General features: G+C 36.0%; 1 protein-coding gene across 8 annotated transcripts in view; it reads left to right on the top strand.

The window, feature by feature from the left end:
• LOC117408938 (low-density lipoprotein receptor-related protein 1B-like) overlaps positions 1–21,751 on the top strand; it is a 340,463-nt gene that overhangs the window by 153,974 nt on the left and 164,738 nt on the right. For all 8 annotated transcript variants that reach the window (XM_034014443.3, XM_034014419.3, XM_059032361.1 and 5 more), the window contains exons 13-18: positions 3,744–3,963; positions 4,603–4,792; positions 7,363–7,485; positions 9,609–9,749; positions 10,044–10,169; positions 15,366–15,482. In XM_034014443.3, the coding sequence (XP_033870334.3) occupies positions 3,744–3,963; positions 4,603–4,792; positions 7,363–7,485; positions 9,609–9,749; positions 10,044–10,169; positions 15,366–15,482 (917 nt within the window). The remainder of the gene's footprint in view (positions 1–3,743; positions 3,964–4,602; positions 4,793–7,362; positions 7,486–9,608; positions 9,750–10,043; positions 10,170–15,365; positions 15,483–21,751) is intronic.

The following is a 21,751-nucleotide window of genomic DNA, read 5'->3' as shown; positions in this document are numbered from 1 at the left end:
TCCCGCCAAGATAAGCACCAACTAAGACGTAGCTTTACAGTAAACTAATGTGATCCATCTGTGTCTCCATCCATTTGCGCTTCCTTCTATATGATGATGTAGATATCCTTCTGTCTGGTGTTGATGGCTGAAGTGTAATGCTGGCTCCAGGGATCAGCTTATTGCCTCCCTAGCGCATCAGCATGTAGTATATTCTATAATTCAGCTCTTATATATTATCTACATAAATGTGAAGTATTAATCATCTCTCCCTGCAGAGCCGTATACTAAAATAATAACCTACTATTTGAGTAAAGTCGTCCTCTGTTTTGTGTCCTTTTGAATACATGGTGCAGTGTGGGTATAGTTGAGATGAATCTAATAGCAAATAGCCACCACAACGTTCATGCATATAGAAGTTGGTTTGGAATTGGCTTATTGGATGTTTGCATACTTTGTGTAATTTATGTTTTTACCTAAATTGGCTGTAATTCCATTAACTGGTTGGGCTGGTTTCATCAGTGGAATTATTCTCTTTACCATTTGTACTTTCTGGCAGGGATGTGTGTATATGCAACAAATAAATGACCTTAGACGGTCAATGCTCTTACCATAAAAATCGTTTTATAGGTCACACTGTCAAAAGTCGCTCCCCCTTTTTGAGACTTCAATTTTAGGAAAACACCTTTTTTGTGTTTTAAAATACTTTTTTTTACAATTTGATTTTTTTCCTACATGCGCAACACCGATAAATAAAGATACACAGGTTTAGTTTCAAAATAACCCTTGTTTACAATATTTTATTCCATTAATAATCTTATAGTGTTTTTAGTTAAACTGCTAGAAACGTTTTTCAAAATTTCTAACATTTAAAAAGTAATAATTAACAGTGCCCACATCACATCTGTATTAACCTACCAGTATTTTATTTTAGCTTACCAAGTACCCATACAAGTTCAAGAACATACTGTATCATCTTTGCTTTACTGAACATTTATACAATTGTGTACAAATACATTCATTTGTTTTGATAATCAGAACCATAACCATACACATACTTTACAAGTGTACCACTGCATTGCACTGACATGTAAAACAAATCATTCAAAGTACTCCATTCAAACTAAATGTTTCCTACATCGGGCCATAAACACTTTCCTCATCTGTCAGCTCGTTTTTCTTTCACCATTTTAAGTTTTCTTTGTTTCATCTCCAGTCACATGCTGTTTTTTTCAGCATTGCAATTAACATGTATTTCGGCAAATTCAACGGCGTGCAATTTCAAACCTGCTGAGTAGCATTTTCTTCCTACTTCATCCAGTCTCAAAGCCACCTGCATTATTATAGCGCTGCAGTTATAACGAACGGAAGACTTGAAGTTTACTACTCGGCTTACTAACCAGTAGCTGTTTGCTATGGCTCCCAGGGGTGGGTTCAGTCTGAATGTTGACAAATCAAAGGCTCGGGAGGGTGGAAATAAGGAAATTAATAAAAACTGACAGCTATTGTGTTAATAGTTAAGCAGTATAGCTGTGACGTTTTCGAGAGGAGGTCAGTCAAGAGTCTGAAACCTTGCATTTAATATTCAAAATGACTAAGGGTATTGAGAGTCAGAAATTAAAACTTTTAATTAATCGTAACCTGATGTAACTATCACTGACACTGTTATCTGCTCCGATATTGAATCGTATTTTGTCATATACTTGTACTAGAACTGAAGTCATTGTATTTTATCTTGCTCTTAATTGTATTAATACTTGTGCTGTGATTCTTGAAATGTATTTTTTGTTTACGACTGTAAGTCGCCCTGGGTAAGGGCGTCTGCTAAGAAATAAATAAATAAATAAATAAATAAATAAATAAATAAATAAATAATAATAATAATAATAATAATTATTATTATTAGTATTATTATTATTATTATTATTATTATTATTAGAACAGTGGTTTTGTGTTTCTACCTAGCAACATGACCAGAATGCCGTAGTTCCTGAAAAAATAAATTGGGTTGTTGACAGTTAAGTTTGTGTGAGCCATAACCTTGGCTGTAGTAATCCCATTGTGGCACTGGTACAGTAGTTTAATATTAGACACACAGGTGTATACGTTGCACTGGTGTATTAGTCGTGTTCCCCTTTTAAGGGCCCTGCAAAAATGCCTAGAAAATCAATGTATACAATGGTTTCTATAGTATGTTTGATTAGTCACAGTTTGCTGGTTTTACTAATAAAAATGCATGGTCAAATATATCTGAGCATCAGACTGATCACACAAAGCAATATAACTGCATATGAGGTTCAACCTACAGTCAATTCTGATAAAAACGACCATGCCATTAAGAGTAAAAATGCCTTCCAATGCTATTGAATACAATAGGAAAATGAAAGCAATAGTCCCAGCAGTCAAAACTCCTGAGTATGCCCCAATAGATCTGTAATCATCAGAAAGCCAAAGTTTTGCATCACCCTATAGAATTAAGTAATTTTGCTTCATAGAGTCCTTAACATATTGAATTACATATTGCTTTGTAGTTTTCATTATACTTAACAAAAAATAAAAAAAATGGACATTTCAAAATCTAAGATGAAACACTACTAGTGTGGCTTCCACTAGACTTTTGCGTATCATTTTGTAGTTTATGTATATATATATAATTTGGATTTATATATATATATATATATATATATATATATATAAAATTCTAAGTGATGTAAAACTTGCTGTATTTCTGTGATTGAAAGAGTACATTATAGTGTATACATGATTTGACAGATACATTTATTAAAACAGCCCTTTCACAGCGTTTTGTTATTAGGGCCCATAGTCTGTAAATCAATATGTCCGTCAGTATCTCACAAATGCAAGCTCTATTTTAAAGGAGAACTACTACCTTAAAATACTTTAAAACCAAAACCAAGTTAGCAAAGATTGGATTTTAAAAGTCAAGCAAGGTTGTTGTCTTTCCGGCATTTAGGATAAAAAAAATGGCCCCCCAGTAAGCAACCCTGACCCTTGCTTACTTGCTGGCTGGGAGAAGGACAACAGTGGCATAGCTCATTTAATACCAGCATGCATTCCACCATTAGCCAAAAACACAAAACAGTATGTGAAGTAAAAATAGAGAAAATACTGTTCATATTTTCCAGGTGACCAAATGTGGATTTGTAACCTTAAGTTAAAATATTGTTTTAAACTAATTCCATTGATTTACTGCCATGTTTAACAATATTTAGCCTTGTACAGTTGGCCTAGGCCCCCATTATATTACTGTACACACTGTACCATTATATTACTGTACACACTGTGCCATTATATTACTGTACACACTGTACCATTATATTACTGTACACACTGTACCATTATATTACTGTACACACTGTACCATTATATTACTGTACACACTGTACCATTATATTACTGTACACACTGTACACATTTGCCCTGCCCATATCTTTTGTTTGTTGTTTGTTGTATTGCAGTGTAATAGAGGTAGTGTATCATTTGTATCTCATGATAAAATTGGTGTTAGCAATAATGAACTGTGTTTGATGGCATGAGGCCAATCTCACTATCACCTTCGCTGAGTGTGAAAAAAAAAATCTGTGAATTCAGTGAGATAGAATACTGTCATATGCACCTCCACAATAGATGGGCTTCAGTGAGTTACAGGAAAACAATTCGGGTTTCTGTGACAGTTTATAAATTACTCGACCTTCGCACACACATACACATGATAATCTGTGTAACATGGTATTTTTCTTTAGTTGGATGTACTGGACTGACTGGGAGGAAGATGAAGTCAATGACAGTATTGGGAGAATTGAAAAAGCATGGATGGATGGATCCAATCGGCAGAACTTTGTGACTTCAAAGATGTTGTGGCCCAATGGTTTAACCCTTGATTACGCAAACAGCAAACTGTACTGGTGTGATGCCTACTATGATCACATTGAGCAGATTTTTCTAAATGGCACAAAAAGAATGGTAATTATGCTTTTAGCAGAATATTAATCTTTCAGGATCCTAATATCTATGCAAAGATTGCAAGCAGGCGATCGCAGTATATTCGATATACACCATGATATTATGTCATCTATTGAGAATAGCACCAGTTAGGCTATTGTATTGCTGTATTGTTTTAGGATTTTGTTTTCTGAAGTGGAAAATGAAAGTACAGATGTTGCAACAATTAGGAATTTCCTGTAGAAATAATATTAAAAACGAAACTACATTTTTTTCTTTAACTATATTTTAAGCTAATTAAAATATGCAATACATAACATGGTAATGCCTAACAAGGATTATACAAATGTGATGCTTATGACATGCAATAATTTAAATATTAATTAGACAAAGAAAGTAGTCTCTTGGGAAAGCATGTAGACGTGTGCATCCTTACTGTGTGGAACAGTGTAGTATGATACTGTCTATCAGCAGTGCCATCAAGTGAATGTGTAGCTGTATTGGTCATTGAAGAAACAATTCAATATTGACAAGGGCCAAAAGTTGTGCTAGCAATGGGGCTTGGCTCATTGGTGTGAAGAACCTCTAACTGTGTCTCCTTTTCTCATCCTTCCATAACAGAAGTTGTATAACCATTTTAGTTACTCTAATTCATTTTAGGTGGTGTACAATGGGAAAGAACTGAACCATCCATTTGGAATATCACATTACCGTAATTATATTTTCTGGACCGATTATATGAATGGTTCCATTTTCCAGCTGGACCTGTTGACCAAAAATGTGACTCTGTTAAGAAGTGAAAGACCCCCACTCTTTGTTCTACGGGTCTATGATGCTCAACATCAGCAAGGTAAGAAAATAACATTTACATTGATGGGTTCTGTTTGTGGTGGGTAAATATATGCTGTTAAACAAAAGAATAGCCATACTTTTTTTCGGTGATGTCGGACACGCTAAGCATATAATCAACAAAAAAATCATTTTAACAGGTTGTTTCCATAGGAACTGCAAAGACTGAAAAGAAATACATTGACCTTTCATTAAAATGGCAGAGGTTCAGAAGGTATTATCAGTTTGAAATGCACTACATGCTAATTTTAACCTTAAGAATGCATGCAGTAAGCATTTCCTGTTTCTTGGTAGCTGTTTCATCTTTCTGCCTATAATTCACAGCACTTACTGTAATACACAGTGTTGAGATGTGAAGCACTTTCAGGTGGAGTTTAATGTTTTCTGGAGACAAAGCAATCAACACAATAATACAAAAGTCTGCTAAGAAATAAATAATAACAAAAGTCCTTGACCATGCCTATCTATTGTACTGTGCCTCTTCAGTATAAACAATACAATATTCAAATCTATTTATGTACATGCTTGTCTGTTCATATATTTGCTGTCCATGTCTGATTAACTGACATGACTCTAACCTAAGACTGATCATTGAAAATTGGTCTTGAAAATTGGACTTTCATAAAGTCTCTTGTGGCATCTAATGGATAAACACCCGTTAGTCTGCAAATACATTTACCAGTATATGCTCTCACTCCCTGTATTGTCGTTATGCATGGTTGCCAATGGGATGTGGTAACTGCAGGGTTCAGGATTAGCTCTATTATGGAACCAGTTCTATTGTATTGTAGCATGCACGGGGGTAGGGGTCAGGGCTGGTAGGTGACACAATCTAAAAATGAACACATAAGCCTGATATCTGCTCCTGCAAGGGAGCCAGCTCTTGTACAGCGGTATCGGCGCTATGCTTCAGAGCGGGAGGTACCGGGTTTGCGTCCCACCTCCGCCTGTGAGAAGTCCCTGCCTGCAGGAACCGCGGTTCATCACAATAGCTATTTAAGTTTACACTATTTATTTAACTGGTTTGACATTTCTTTGTATTAAATTGTTTACAAATCTGATTTTTTAGGGTCTGATTCTCTAAAAGCCAGATGTGTCAAGACCACCCACAAATGCAATTTGCAATGAATTTCCTCTAACCCCCTGTAGGCAAATACTGTTCCTGTGCTTTAGCGTGGTTTTGCTTTGTTTACCTATCCTGTACTGCACTTTTGCCATGGTGAATACTCTTCTATAAATGTACAGTTATCACTTTTGAAACATTTAGTAATGTGTGCAGTATTGCATACTTGGTACTTATTTAGGTATCATGGCCACAATTAAAATGTATTTCTAGTCATATTACTTTGTCTTTGTTACTTTTATGAAAATTTAAATTATTTCATATATTGTTTCTCTGACTACATGTTAGCTATGACTAGATCTTGATGTATAAAAGCATGGCATACCAAACATTGGTATGTTTTATATTACACATATAATTTACCACATTTTGATATAAAAAAGTTATTGTGCACTATAGTTGTTTTCTTGTTTGTTAACTTGATTACTGACATTAAACATTAACCCAGTATAAAATATACTGTTGCATCAGATTATTTTTAAATAAATAATTTGTATTAGAAGATAAATGCAGGTAGTATCTCAACCATTTATTATTTCATGCTGTGAGTTTCTTAAATTGGGTGGTTAGACGGAAAAGCGTAATCACATTAATTTATCTTGCTGTACAATTTCTCTTTGAATACAGAAATAGCACACACGAAAAATGTGGTTTGGAATTTATGAAATGCATTGGTGGGGGTTATCCTGTTATCGCATTGGAAAGCATAAAAAACTGTATATGTTTATAACAATCCAGATATAAAGCAGTAATAGGAGCAGCAATGATGGAAATCGTTGACACACATAACCACCTGTCATGCTGCTAAGGAGAGGGACCCACATGCTGGGAGTGCACACATTATGGCAAACAGGAAAAAATGACTGCTTTATAAACAGATATACATACAAATGTGGCAGTTTGGATCTGTGTGTGTGTGTGTGTGTGTGTGTGTGTGTGTGTGTGTGTGTGTGTGTGTGTGTGTGTGTGTGTTCCACTATTCATTTATGTTTGTTTTTACTTCCCATCCTATTTTCTCACTGTTTCCCCATGATTTTCAATTGATAAATCTCTCACAGCCTTCCATATACAATGAATTGTAAGAAGATTGTATGCATTGTATAATGTAAAGATGCCAAGTCTTTCATTAAGCTATAAAACACTGAAATATTTAAAATGAAGTTCACACTGTTTATAATATTGCACCATATTTTGCTAGTGTATGTACTTGTAATATGTTTTAACAAAGATTGTATTTGAACAATGTAATATTTCCATTTTTACCGTGGCACAGAGGAAAGCCAGCATTTCTATTTGCATGGCAGTCAAAAGGTTAATGCGTATGTCCTTTGCCAAAAAATATTGAGCAACACAAATTGTTAATGAAGATTATCATGAGCAGAAACTGTCAGGTAAAACAAAAGCAGTCTACATGATTAACTCCATTCTATGCTTGTTTTATCTTCCAGGTGACAATGCTTGTCGTGTTAACTATGGAGGCTGTAGTACTCTGTGCTTGGCCATTCCTGGAGGCAGGGTTTGTGCCTGTGCTGATAATCAGCACATGGAGAAAAACAATGTGACCTGTTCAAGTAAGCTTGCTTCAATATTTTCTTTTGTAACAAACTGGCAACAATTCAGGTATAAATTAAAAGCTCAAGCCACCGAGAGTAACTTTCTAACTAGGGAAAAAGCATTTTGGGAAATACATCAAATGTGGAACAATATGTATTAGGATTCATCATGTGTTTAACAAATCAAAACAGATGTAGCTCTATGTTATCCATATTTATTAAATTTCCCCCAAATGGTTTGGCAGGCAGCATATAAAAAACAAAAGATACCTAGTACTGTAGTGTACACCAAGATGCACTGGTGCTTCAGCCTGCCATACACACTATATATACAGACGTGCTCAAATTTGTTGGTACCCCTCCACAAAAAACGAAGAATGCACAATTTTCTCTGAAATAACTTGAAACTGACAAAAGTAATTGGCATCCACCATTGATTATTCCATATTTAATAGAAAACAGACTTTGCTTTTGATTTTTTATTCAACATAATATTGTAAATAATAAAACAAATGAAAATGGCATGGACAAAAATGATGGGACCGCTAACCTAATATTTTGTTGCACAACCTTTAGAGGCAATCACTGCAATCAAACATTTTCTGTAGCTCTCAATGAGACTTCTGCACCTGTTAACAGGTAGTTTGGCCCACTCTTCCTGAGAAAACTGCTCCAGCTGTCTCAGGTTTGATGGGTGCCTTCTCCAGACTGCAAGTTTCAGCTCTTTCCATAGATGTTTGATAGGATTCAGATCAGGACTTATAGAAGGCCACTTCAGAATAGTCCAATGTTTTGTTCTTATCCATTCTTGGGTGCTTTTAGCTGTGTGTTTTGGGTCATTATCCTGTTGGAGGACCCATGACCTGCAACGGAGACAGAGCTTTCTGACACTGGGCAGTACGTTTCGCTCCAGAATGCCTTGATAGTCTAGAGATTTCATTGTGCCCTGCACAGATTCAAGGCACCCTGTGCCAGGCGCAGCAAAGCAGCCCCAAAACATAACCGAGCCTCCTCCATGTTTCACTGTAGGTATGGTGTTCTTTTCTTTGAAAGCTTCATTTTTTCGTCTGTGAACATAGAGCTGATGTGACTTGCCAAAAAGCTCCAGTTTTGACTCATCTGTCCAAAGGACATTCTCCCAGAAGGATTGTGGCTTGTCAATATGCGTTTTAGCAAATTCCAGTCTGGCTTTTTTATGTTCTTCTTTCAAAAGTGGAGTCCTCCTGGGTCTTCTCCATGGAGCCCACTTTTGCTCAAAAAGCGACGGATGGTGCGATCAGAAACTGACGTACCTTCACCTTGGAGTTCAGCTTGTATCTCTTTGGCAGTTATCCTTGGCTCTTTTTCTACCATTCGCACTATCCTTCTGTTCAATCTGGGGTCGATTTTACTCTTGTGGCCGCGCCCAGGGAGGTTGGCTACAGTTCCATGGACCTTAAACTTCTTAATAATATTTGCAACTGTTGTCACAGGAACATCAAGCTGCTTGGAGATGGTCTTGTAGCCTTGACCTTTACCATGCTTGTCTATTATTTTCTTTCTGATCTTCTCAGACAACTCTCTCCTTTGCTTTTTCTGGTCCATGTTCAGTGTGGTGCACACAATGATACCAAACAGCACAGTGACTACTTTTCTCCATTTAAATAGGCTGAATGACTGATTACAAGATTGGAGACATGTGTGATACTAATTAAAGAAACTAATTAGATTGAAATATCACTATAATCCAATCATTTATTATCTTTTCTAAGGGGTACCAACAAATGTGTCCAGGCCATTTTAGAATATCTTTGTAGAATAAGCAATAATTCATCTCTTTTTACAGCTTCTTTGCTTTATTCTATGACATACCAAAGGCATGCAAGTATACATGATAAAATAGCTTTTAATTTCATCACTTTTCAGGAGGAATGGAGCATTATTTCAATGAGCTGTAAGGGTACTAACAAATTTGAGCACGTCTGTATATATTTTTGAGCACCAAGCAATATTGTTTGAAGTCTGCTTTTCCTGGGTTGAATTGAAATACTGTCATGATCTAGTACTTTTTAAATCCAGTTTTGATTACCAATGCCTAATGAAAAAATATGTTTTGGTCTTTATTGAGTCCAAAGAAATTGGTATATCATTCTCTTTTGAAGTCACTCCAGGGGAAGTCTTGCCTCAGCTATGTAAAAGTCATGAATTTCAATGTAAGAACAAGCGATGTGTTCAAGCAAGCTGGAAATGCGATGGAGATGATGACTGTTTGGATGGCAGTGATGAAGGACTTGAGACCTGCTGTATGTTGATTTCCCATCTATTCTTGTCTAGGCATTAAATTATATTTTAACAGATTCCCTTTCTACTCATTGTACATACAGTATCAAGTACACTGTAAGTGACCTGCATAAAAGAGTTATTTATTTAAAAAGGCATCTGCAGTATCCATGTCGTCTAATGAATCAATTTTGATGAACCGTTTCTTAATTAGTGTACATACATTTGTCAGCATTTTTATTAATGTATTGACTGAATTCTGACTTTGTCTTTATAAACATTAAATGGCTACTATTTTGGATTCAACACTTTTTCAGATAATCATAGCTGCCCTGCTGATCAATTTAAGTGTCTGAATAACCGCTGTATTCCTAAGAAATGGCTGTGTGATGGAACAAATGACTGTGGAAATAATGAAGATGAGTCCAACTTTACATGTTCAGGTAAAACTGCATTGTGTGACCCAGGTTGCCACATACAGTAATTGTACTTAAACTGATTACTTGAATATATTTAGCTTTTGTAAAGGAACATGCATCTTATTTAACTTTTGCTGGATACCCAGTGACACATGTCAAAGTGAGAACAAATCTGTCAACAGTATATTATGGAAATTATATTATGTATTATCTTTTAAAAGCCACTCTAGTGCCACAAAAAGGGTGATTTTTGTGGAAATGTGAGGTTCTCTGGTGTTCTTTATAACCAGGGATCCTAGTTTTCTGAAAAAAAAAAAACCCTGAAATTTCAGATAAAAAACAAAAATAATAATAATAATAATTTGCATTATTCTTATAGACTATTGAATAACAGTTAGTACTATTGAATAAGTTAACACAGGAAATATTTATTGGCACACTTTCAAATTCGAAGGATGTTACAAGCTCACCAGTGCCATCAATCAATAATATAAACAAACGTACCATTTTACTTTAAACATTACAAATATGTCTGTGTAGTAATAATAAAAACCAAAAAGTAGTATTCATATTAGTTGATCTCAAGTTAGTCTTTGTCACCTGGATGGCTATTGCCAAAATCATTGACCTGATCTTTAGGGGTGATTTTTATCATTTTTGGCATCTTTAAACAACAGTAGTAACAACGCACTGGATACAGAAGTAAACTGCAGCTAGATTTCAGCACGAATGTGACACTGGCAGTGCGCCTTGTTCAACCTTAATCCCTGTACACTAGAAGCTGTTTTATTAAACAAGTATGTTTTCTAAATTTAAAGCAAAATTGCCTGTATTGATGATTATATATGATAAGTGTATTGAGTTGGTTATCAAACAACCAAAAAAAGCCTTGCATGTTTTTTGCCCCACCCCAAGTGTAAAACAAAAAATTCCCCAACAGCATAGAAAATCTGTATTTTTCCGCATTATTCTTCAGATTCCTAGGATTCCTGTTTTATAGTGAACGATTTTACTTAGGCATTTCGGATGTATTTATTGCTTTTTTCACATTTCACATTTCATTTCACCTGCATAATTTGAAGATTCCCATCTGTTATGCCGCGTGTGTCTGTGCTCAGATTTTTCTGGCAGGTAGTATAGCAATTACTTTGAATGTTACATGAACATGTTCATATGGTTTTGTCCCGAATCTAGATTTAAATTAAAACTGTGATTGGATATCTTGTTGCCAAGGGGCCACCACAGTACACTATTTTGTGCTCAGAAATGTAATTCTAACTATCTTGGTTCCGCTATGGTAGTTTGTGCTGTTAAAATAGGGAATAACACATGCCAGTAGGTAAAATAGGTCTTCAAAAAACAGTAGAGAGTTTTAATGAGATCTTACATTTATGACTGGTGATACAATGTCACTAGATGGTTACTTCATTGGTAACCAGGACAACATATATTACATTACAAGAATATATATTGTTTTATTGTAATTGTTCTTTTTTTATATTGGTTTGCAAGTCTCAGGGCATTAAATGACTCAGATTTTTTGTATGTATTACTAGTTGATTTATGACTATGTTAATTATTCAATTATTATTCTATTACAAGCTGGTTTATGAATATATAACATAGAATTCTCTGAAATATCCCCCGAGGATGTTGAGACCGAGCCTGGAAATTGAAGACGTTTCCTGCTCGATTCTAGAGTATTCTCAAGCCACTGCTGCCAAAAAAGGCTTTGTAGTGACATGAAACTATGCAATTTACCATCGCCCTCCCATCTAATTCACATGGAGCTAATTAAAAACTGTTAAACTTTATTCGTGCCACGGGTTATCTGAGGCATAGCATTGAACCATTCCCAGTGAAGGAGGAGACATGGCAGAATAAATACATTAACACAAAGTTATCAGTCCTTGAAATAAAGCATTAATGAAACCATATTACCAAATTAGAATAGGCATAATAATCTGGAAGTGTAGCAAACAGTTGGTTACTACGGTTTGCAGTTGATGTTAACACATTCAGTTTTTTGTTTGGGAAGGGACACTCTCATCTATATGGCACTACAGTTTCTTAAGGGACTCAAATCAGCAGTGTCCCCCACCACCTGGGATTGAACCCACGACCCTCAGGTCAAGAGTCCAGAGCCCTAACCACTACTCCATACTGCTGCCCGTGGCTTTCAAATTCATTCAAGTTCACATGTTTGCTTAAAGACAAGAAGGGGGTGACACAGCAGCCCTTCAATTTCTTATGGAATGTCTTGGTCGCCAAGGAAAGGCATTCTGTTTCAGAAAGAAAAGTAACACATCGTTTTAAATTAGCTTGCAGAACAGTGTCAACCAATGTAAACTCTTACTTAGACTTAAACACCAGCCGAGAATTGTGGAAATAAACAAAATAAATATAAAGAAAGGCATTACAGGATGTTAGAAAAAAAAACAAAACAGACATAGGCTACGTATACACACAGACTAATATAATACATATAATATACTTATTTAATCACAGTACAGTTTTTTTTATTTAATCAAAGTAGAGTTGTATAATATTTTGTTGTAAGAAAAAAAAATGCATTTTTGGTTTTGCAACTTAAATAAAACAATATGGGACAATTCGTATCCCCAAACGGGACCGCAGCTCGTTTTTCCACCGATACCGAACGTCTCATCTGTGTGTTTTGGCACTCCAGGAAATGTCTCAGGAAATGACAAAGACGCATATATGACTCCTTAGACATGAGTACATTTTTAATCCAGTCATTTGGAAACCACTCAAGTCGTTCCCACCAGCCTTCTGGTCGGAAGATCGCCCAAATGTTTCGATCTACCGTCATGGTACTGCAGATCGTCACCACTGTATTTAGCAGTGCAGAAAAAGCAAAATGACGTCTCCGCTGGTTTTGCAGAAAAGAGCATAGCTGTGCTTGATGAGCTCTCGATCGATTACGTACAGTACTTTCTTCCAAAATCATAAACAAAAACAATCCCCATGTTGTCACACAAAACCTCACGATTGGCATGTAATGATGACCCGAATTCAGTGGTTTGTTTAAACAGGGAGTCACTCACTTCAGTAATGAAAGGTGTGTGTGTGTGTGTGTGTGTGTGTGTGTGTGTGTACAACAAACAACCGCAGCGAGTGTCATTTGTAAATACAGTTGTCGAGCCAACTGCAGTGTGTGTGTACGTAGCCTATATGAAAAGGGTCCACTCCTTGAAGAATATTCAACAAAAAAAAAAACATTGCAGTTAAGTTAGACTGTTAGTGTGTGCACTGTGGATAATAGAGTATTTCCCCTATTTCTTTGAAACCTTGTCAATTAATGTACTGCAACATTGTTAGAAAGGTTTTGTCTATCATTAAGACTGATAAATGCATGATTCAGTAAGGTGACTTTTCCTTTTATTTTGTCTGTGTCAGAACTTTGCCTTTTCTCAAACTGTAGTCACCTCATTGTCAACACGCTCTATTTTTAAGCATATTCTGAAGGATATTTCTGTATATAGGTGTGTAGCAGGAATAGAGCCATGCACATAAGGATAGTGCTTCTGTGATTGTATATTGTAAATACAAGTGTTGTGATTGTATAAATAAGAACGGGATTAGTTTCAGTGGGGAACCTGATGCTCTGTGTGCAGCAGCCTTCTTGCTATGTTTAGTTGCGGGAATGAGCAGCGAGTGTGTGTTTACCAGCTGTGAGCTCCAAATCAGCAGGTGAGTGTGGTGCAGTGGAGTGCCAGGAATAAAAGGGTCCCGATTATACAGATCAAGACTGCTGTAAGCCATAGGGGTCAGAGCACTGCTGCTGCAGAAGCATCGGTCCATCTGTGCTGCTGAATGACTGGGTTCAGGAAAAATGAAGCAACCACCTCTAACAGCGATCGTGTGTATATTTTGAGGTTGGAGTTGGGTGAACTGCCCGAGGGACAGGGAGTTAGTTTTGGGATAGTAGATCCCACCCAGTATAGCAGACAGGTGTGGAAGCGAGACCTCCTAGTCTCCTTCTCCTGTCAATCAAGCAGCGAACATGCATCTACGTCCATTAAATCATCCAACTCACGTCTCCTATCATCACCTGTAGAGAGGCCCCTGTTACTTTATAAGGTGGATATTTAAAAAATTTGAATCAAATTTAGTATATACAAATATAAGATATTATACAGAGGGAGAAAAAGTTACATTGAAAAGTAAAAAGCTGCTAAGAAAATGAACCATATGTTAGTTTTAACTTCCCTCTGTATCACTTCTGTGTGCATGCATGTGTCTATTTATTATGTTCAAGCATCAAAAACGAATAATAACACTTAGAACAAAAGTTAATGACAAGTAATGTTGGGAACAAGAAGACGCCATTCAACCCTTCAAGGCACAGTCTTTGCTAGCACACCATTAGCCCCAGGGCAGTATCTAATTGATTTTTAATGATCCTGGTGTTTTAATTAAAATCATAAAAAAAGCCATATCAAAGATGAACAATATTCTTAGGAAACTTAAAAAGTTAATGCCATTATTTCTACACTTGATGTACAGCTATGGCCAAAAGTTTTGCATTACCCTATAGAATTAACAAATATTGCTTCATAAAGTCGAATGAAGCCTGCTCAATAATGTTACATTAACATATTGAATTACATACTGCTTTGCAGTTTTCCATATACTTAACGAAAAACTGACACAAATCCGGTAGACTTTTGTGATATAATGCTGGAGTTACTTTGATGTTAAACAAAAGATCGATTTCTCGGTGATGCAAAACTTTTGACCAGAGCTGTAGGTTGATAACATCACATATAATGTTGGCATGCAACTTTTGTTCCAGGCGAAATATGAATTATTTGAACAGAAAGGCAATAAAAATGGTATTGACAAAACATTTGGACTGTGTTTAAAGCCTGATTACTTTTTAAAAGTGTTTTGGATTAAAGTACCAGGAGCATAAAAATCAAGCTAGTGGGTAGCTAAGACATATGGATATGATGACAAAAAAGTAAAATAAAGTTTATGCAAAGATGCCATGTATCTGTCAGACTTTGGGGAAAAACGTTTTAAAAGAAAGCAAGGCTTAATGAAATATGATATGTAGCTGACTAGAATTTGCTTTGCTTTGAGTTTCACAGCTAAAATCTGGTACAGTGTTTCCTTTTTCATGTAGTCAGTAAAGTGCTTTTCTCTTTCTTTGTTATTAACATTTTTTATATATGTTTCTAATTTACATTGCAGCTCAAACGTGCCAACCCAACCAGTACTCATGTGTTAATGGCCGCTGTATCCCTCAGACTTGGCTGTGTGATCGGGATGATGACTGTGGGGACAAGTCAGACGAAGCTCCTTCATGTGGTAAGCAAGTATCTTAAGGTCTTGATGCACTACCATTTTTAGGGGGTAACTGTCACTGGGAATGGTCACTGATGGGAAGAGCTTTTGTACGCTACTATATGCTGGACCAGACTAGGAGTAGGAAATATACTAAAACAGGGGTCCCCAACTTTGTTGATCATGAGCTATTGGATGATCTCTGCACCTTCTATCAATGGGTTTGTCTCGCAATGCAAAAGGGAAACTGATTTTCCCCCATTCCTGAATTATTACTGCATCATACACCAACAGGCCCTGCGTGGAAAAGGTTTGATCATGAATGACGTTATGGACATTGTTGTTAAAGTTGTAAATTCAGTTTGTTCAAGGCCACTTCAGAGAAGACTGTTCAAATCTTTGCTTGACGAAATTGATGCACAGTATGGTGACCTAGTACTGCACACAGAAGTGAGGTGGTTAATTAGGGGGAACGAACTGCGATTCAGAGATCTTCTCCCACAAATAAAGATTTTCTTAGAATCTAGAAATGAACTACCACCAACTTGATAACAAGCTGTGGCTATTAGAACTGGCTTTTCTGACTGACCTGGAGGCAAAACTGAACGAAATGAACACAGAAAACATTACTGAAATGATAAGTTCAGTGAAAACCTTCAAGAGAAACTGAAACTGTGGATAACACAACTTCAAAAAAAGGAAATGAAACATTTTCCAAACATGAGTGAAGAACTGGAGAAACAGAAAGGAACAGATCTGTCATCTTTTTAAAAGTACACCTCACATGGAATAACTTCTGGCACAATTTGAAAGTCGTTTCACTGATTTCAAACAGCTGGAGCCGGTCGCGATGTTCATATCCTTTTACATTCATGGCAGTTGATGTTGGTGAAATTGCAGAAAAAATTGGGTTAGTGTTTAATCTTGACAAGGCGGATCTTGAAAATGAAATAACCATTCAAAATTACATCCAACTAAAATACAGAGCCTCGGATGCTGTTTTTTGGGCATTGGTCAGTACATCGAAATACCTAGAGATAAGAAGGTTGCACTGTATGTAAAAGCATTTTTTGGTTCCACTTACATCTGCGCATTTGCATTTTCAAGCATGAAAGTTGTTAAATCAAAATCTAGATCAATCAACAGACACTCACCTGAATGACTGCATGAGACTCACCAAGAACACCCCAAATTTCAACAACATGGCTGATGACATGCAGTGCCAGCCCTCTCAATAATAGGAAGTTTCTCTTCCACAGTTACATTAATCACTTTTTGATTAGAGCCTATAGGCAGATCTAACTAACAGCATTATGTAGACACATTGTGAAGCAGACCATGGTAAGAAAAACAACATAACAGTACCCACATCATGCACAGTTATTAAAAGGGGGGCATTATGTGTATAATCAGTAGTATGAATGTATTGCACACCACAGCATATTTGTATATTTAAAAATGTATTATCTATAGCTTTACATTGTTTGGTGAATTCCTTTATTATACAGTATGAGCTCCTTTAAACTATTCCCTCCATACTGAATAGCTTTTTATAGTACCTGATAGGAGTACTGAAACAGGCACTTTAAATACAGAACATGCAAACAAAAATATATATTTATTTTCTACAGTAAATAGCATTTTTTTGCAGCTGATGACTGATCTTTCACCATATGAAATATGTTATTTCACACTTGAATGTAGATCTAGAATGGAATTTTAGCTGCTCCTTGTGAAAGAAGAGGACCATAATACTTTGAGAAACAATAACTAACAGTTTAGTCCTTGCTTGATTTAGGCTAGGGTCTTTCACGCCCTGTATTATTTCTTTAACCGACAGCTGATGCACAATGACATGATTAAATTAAAAATCCTCTAAGCGCAAAATACAGTAATGTATTCACCAACATTGATGACTAAACAGCCAAATGAACATTTGTCTGTATTTTAAGCACAACACAGAGAGCAGGACACAAGGATAGAGTTGGAAATTGAGTAGAGACAGTGGTAGGATACACTTTTTCTGTACCCAGAGAGTTGTTAGTTTACGGAATGAATCATTGGAATCCCTTAAAATCTGTTACTAGGAAGGGATGATCATTGATCGGCCTGAATGACCTATTTTCATTAATAACTTTTTATGTTCTTATACAATTTGCATTCATACTGGCTTTCACAACTGAACCACAAACAGTAATGCTATACAAGACAGATATTTAAACAGTACTTTAGAGCTTTGTAGAAAAGAGTAGACTTTATTAATGATAACCTTCAATTCAAATGTGGCTATTTCATAAATAGCTGTAATACTATTCAATTACCGTAAGTAATTTACTTATTTTATAGTTGCATCTATGTAGTATTATGGGTCTGCTAAGTGCATTTAACAATTTGATCATCTTTTTTTTTAAAGTATTTATTAATGCATTGAGATGGCTCTACTACAATTGTTTAATTTTCAACATTTTACATTTTTAAATTAATAACAGCAAGTTTGAGACTTGGTCCTATAGCTTCTCAAAGAATAAAATTATTATTTGATGTCTTTGTGTAATTGGTACACCATTCATAATTTTAAAGACTTTATCTTGTGCTAAACCCCTAGTCCTCTAACTTGCTCATTCCCTCAATAATTACACATTTTGAGTCGTTACCAGTTGTAAATCCTTCTGATAAAGTATGTTCAGCTTGACAAAGGGAAAATAAATGAAACCTCCTTTTCAAGCCAGGTTGTAAAAATTAACGAACAGATGTTGATAATTACAGAGGTGTTTGACTTTTATTGGTGCCCATTTGTTTTCCTTAGCCAAACCTGTCACTAGCCATCACTGTGCTATCTCTGGGAGCTTTATAGTCAAGACTGTTAAACACTTACCATATAAATAGTGTGGTTTAAATACTGGGTTGTTTTTAAATAATCCTCAATTCATTTAAAGTATGCTCCTTATAAAGACTCGCAAAGAAGCATGTTCTCGTGCATGTACTCTAGTTGTTTACAAGCTATTTGTGACAGGGTAGCGTCGTGGGCACAGATGATATTATTTCTTAGCAGGCAAAGAGACTCAGAGACAAGGAAACTGCAGTTAAAGCACTGCTGCGTGGTTTAATAACAAAAAGAAATCAAAAAGTTGAACAAAACACTGCTCACCAAGCAAAAATAAAAGGTCAAACAAAAACAAATCTCACACACAATAAACCAATTACAAAATAACTGGTGCAAGGGCCAAAACAAAAGGTTTAAACAAAATACAAAAATGTAGGCTGGGCATTAGCCTTCACTACACCTTTTTCTTTTTCAAAAATATACACTACAACCAACAAACAAACAAACAAACAAACAAACAAACAAACAAACAAACAAACAAACAAAACAAACAAACAAACAAACAAACAAACAAACAAACAAACAAACAAACACCTCCACCAAACAAAGGAATTTCCCCTTTTTTATACCATGTGGCTGGAGCCTAATTATCAATTATTCAATTAGCTCCAGCCACATTCTCACATGTATTTTGGCAGGGATAAGAAATTAACCCCATCCCTGCCAACCACCACCAAATCACCACACAACAATATTATTTACAGGCAAGGCCATGCCCTGCTACACTATTGGATTAGTTTTTTGAGATAATGTATATAGAGAATATTCCATGAGTTTTCATATTTAAAAAATGAGTATGGGCAAATAACCAAAGAGTGGAAATGCGTGAAATAACCACAGCCCTCTATGAACATCTATGGAAATAAAATACTTTTATAATTTAATAACATATCCTAATGTTATTACATGACACAAACAAGGCCCCGTTTTTGTAAACTTGCCTTTGGGAAGTTCTTGTGATTTGTAATCTGTGTTATGTTTGGAGCGTTGCTGGAGGCAGCCATCGTGGGAAGGTCTTGAGCAGGTCTCGTGTATTGGATTTGCTTTTAGAATCATGAATCATGGAGTTATATAATGGTAAATTGTTTCACTTTTTTGTTTGGTTGTGAAACAGAAAAGACTGCTATTATAGTTCGTACCATATGTTTCTTTTCTTTTCTTTTTTCCCTCATTTTTCTTGCAGTTACGATGCTATTGATGTGGTTTTGCTAAGCTCTCTGGTGGTATTTCATGCTGGCACCTTGTTGTTTTTATTAGGAGCTGAGTGTGACTGGCATTCAGGATTTTTCTTTTAAATGTATTGTTTGTCTTATATTTGGGGTGCAACTTGAATTCAGATGAGACTATATATGGTATATGGTTTGTGTTGTGAGTAATGAGCAAAAAAGTATTGAAACATTACTCGTCATTAAGAATTACGAAAGTTAAACCTAACATATGCTAAAACGTTTTTTCAGTTTATAATAGCATTAGCCTCCATGGTCATTGCCTGTAGATGATTGATTATGTCTTCCATTAAGTGCCTTTCACCTTTGGCTTTGAGACACCTGTGATGGGGTACGGCCACCCCTGTATTATTTGTGTATTAAGTTTTACATGTATTGTTTTGTGTTTGTTTAAAGGAAGTGATTATTGTTGTTTTGCAGCATGGATAGGGTTCAAATTCCCCATCAAGCTAAACGCATGTGTAATGTGGCCATCTCCAGATTAATTAAGTGATTACCAATTTGGAGCTAGCCATGTATATATAAAGAGCACATCAGACACTCAGAAGGGGGGTGGAAGGAAGGAGAAAGAACGAGCGAGAGAGCGAAGGAGATAACTGCTACTCGTGCTGGATTTGGACCAGCACGATATTTGTTGGGTATTGTGTTTGTTTATTTTGGCCATTTTGATGTTTTGTTTTGTGTAGTGATTTGATTTTGTTTAAATATGTTATTAGTTTGTTTAAAGAAATAAGAGCACATTGGCGACTCACCCCACAGTCCTTGTGAGAGTCTGTGTATTTTCTGGTCACGTCACCCACCCAGCCATCCTGCCACAACACCTAAATACTATGCTCACAGGTACAGCAGCAGTGTCCCCCACCTAGGATTGAACCCATGACCCTCCGGTCAAGAGTCCAGAGCCCTAACCACTACTCCACACTGCTGCTGAATTCACATCTTCAGAAACAAATGTGAATTCAGCAGTTTCATAGTTTCAAACTCTGTATTGTAGATATCCATCTAGCATCTCAGCTTGTACAATTTACATAAATAATTACAGAGGTTGAATGCTTACTTGCAATGCCAGCTTAAGAATGTTCAAGTGCAATAGAAAGAGCCCTCAAAAGTGTTTACTAGTATGAAAAAAACTGTCCCCTTTATAAAGATGTAATCCCATCTATGGCTGTTGCATGGTTAAACATCCCAAAGTAGAATAGGTGGCTAAAAACTGTCCCCTTTATACAACTGTAATTCTGTATATATATATATATATATATATATATATATATATATATATATATATATATTGTAATATAGCGGGTTGTGAGAGACGGCAGGGAGGGGGTTAACCTCCCTGCAAGGGAAAAAAAACATGTGAGAATGCACCGTTTTTTGTATTGCTTTGTTGTTTTATTTAATTTTCTAATTGATTTGTTTAATTGTGTTATTGTTAATTATCATCCGCACCTGGGCGTTATTGGAAATTAAGCCCAGGTGCGGGGGTTTAAATAGAGAGCAGGCAGTCTGCTCAGGGCTGCAGAGTGGAAGGAGGCAGAGAGGTGTGCTGTCTCCAGGTAGCCAAAGAAAGAGAGCGAAAAAGTAAGTGCGGTTTCAAACCGGTGTGTTTTGAGAAGGGTGGGTAAACAGCATAGCTGTCCCGCGTTAGTCAGGGTGTTACAGAAAGTTGAGTTAGTGCTCCAAGAGGAGCTAGGTGTTTGTTTTGCTTTTGTATTTTGTTTGTGTTATTTTTGTGTTTATTAAAAATATAGCGCGTCAGCGCTTGAAAAATCCATTCCTATGTTCCTGGGTCAAGTTCTTAAAGGGGCAACGAACCCGAGTGGGTCTAATCTTTTTACTATATATATATATATATATATATATATATATATATATATATATATAACATTAATAAGCAGCACCTTAATTTAAAGTGTTACCGTTTTTGTTTTTTGTTTTCTCTCTTTTTTTCTCTCTGTAGAGCATACAAACATTACTTTTATGGATGCATAACTTGAAAATGCAATTTAATTAAATTGTTATTTCTATTTTCTCATAAAATAAAACAGAAACAGTTCAATTCCAGCATTTAGAAATAACATCCTAACAAGCACACACATTTGGAAAGTGGTGCGATTCAAGTGGTGATCTCATTCAAACTGTATTCTGAGTTTAAAGCTGCAATGTTTTAAAGCCTCCCTAAT

The sequence above is a fragment of the Acipenser ruthenus genome, chromosome 10 (genome assembly GCF_902713425.1).
Source record: "Acipenser ruthenus chromosome 10, fAciRut3.2 maternal haplotype, whole genome shotgun sequence".
Classification (NCBI taxonomy): domain Eukaryota; kingdom Metazoa; phylum Chordata; class Actinopteri; order Acipenseriformes; family Acipenseridae; genus Acipenser; species Acipenser ruthenus.
The sequence above is the reverse complement of the archived record's forward strand: the minus strand, read 5'-3'. Positions and strand labels throughout refer to the sequence as shown.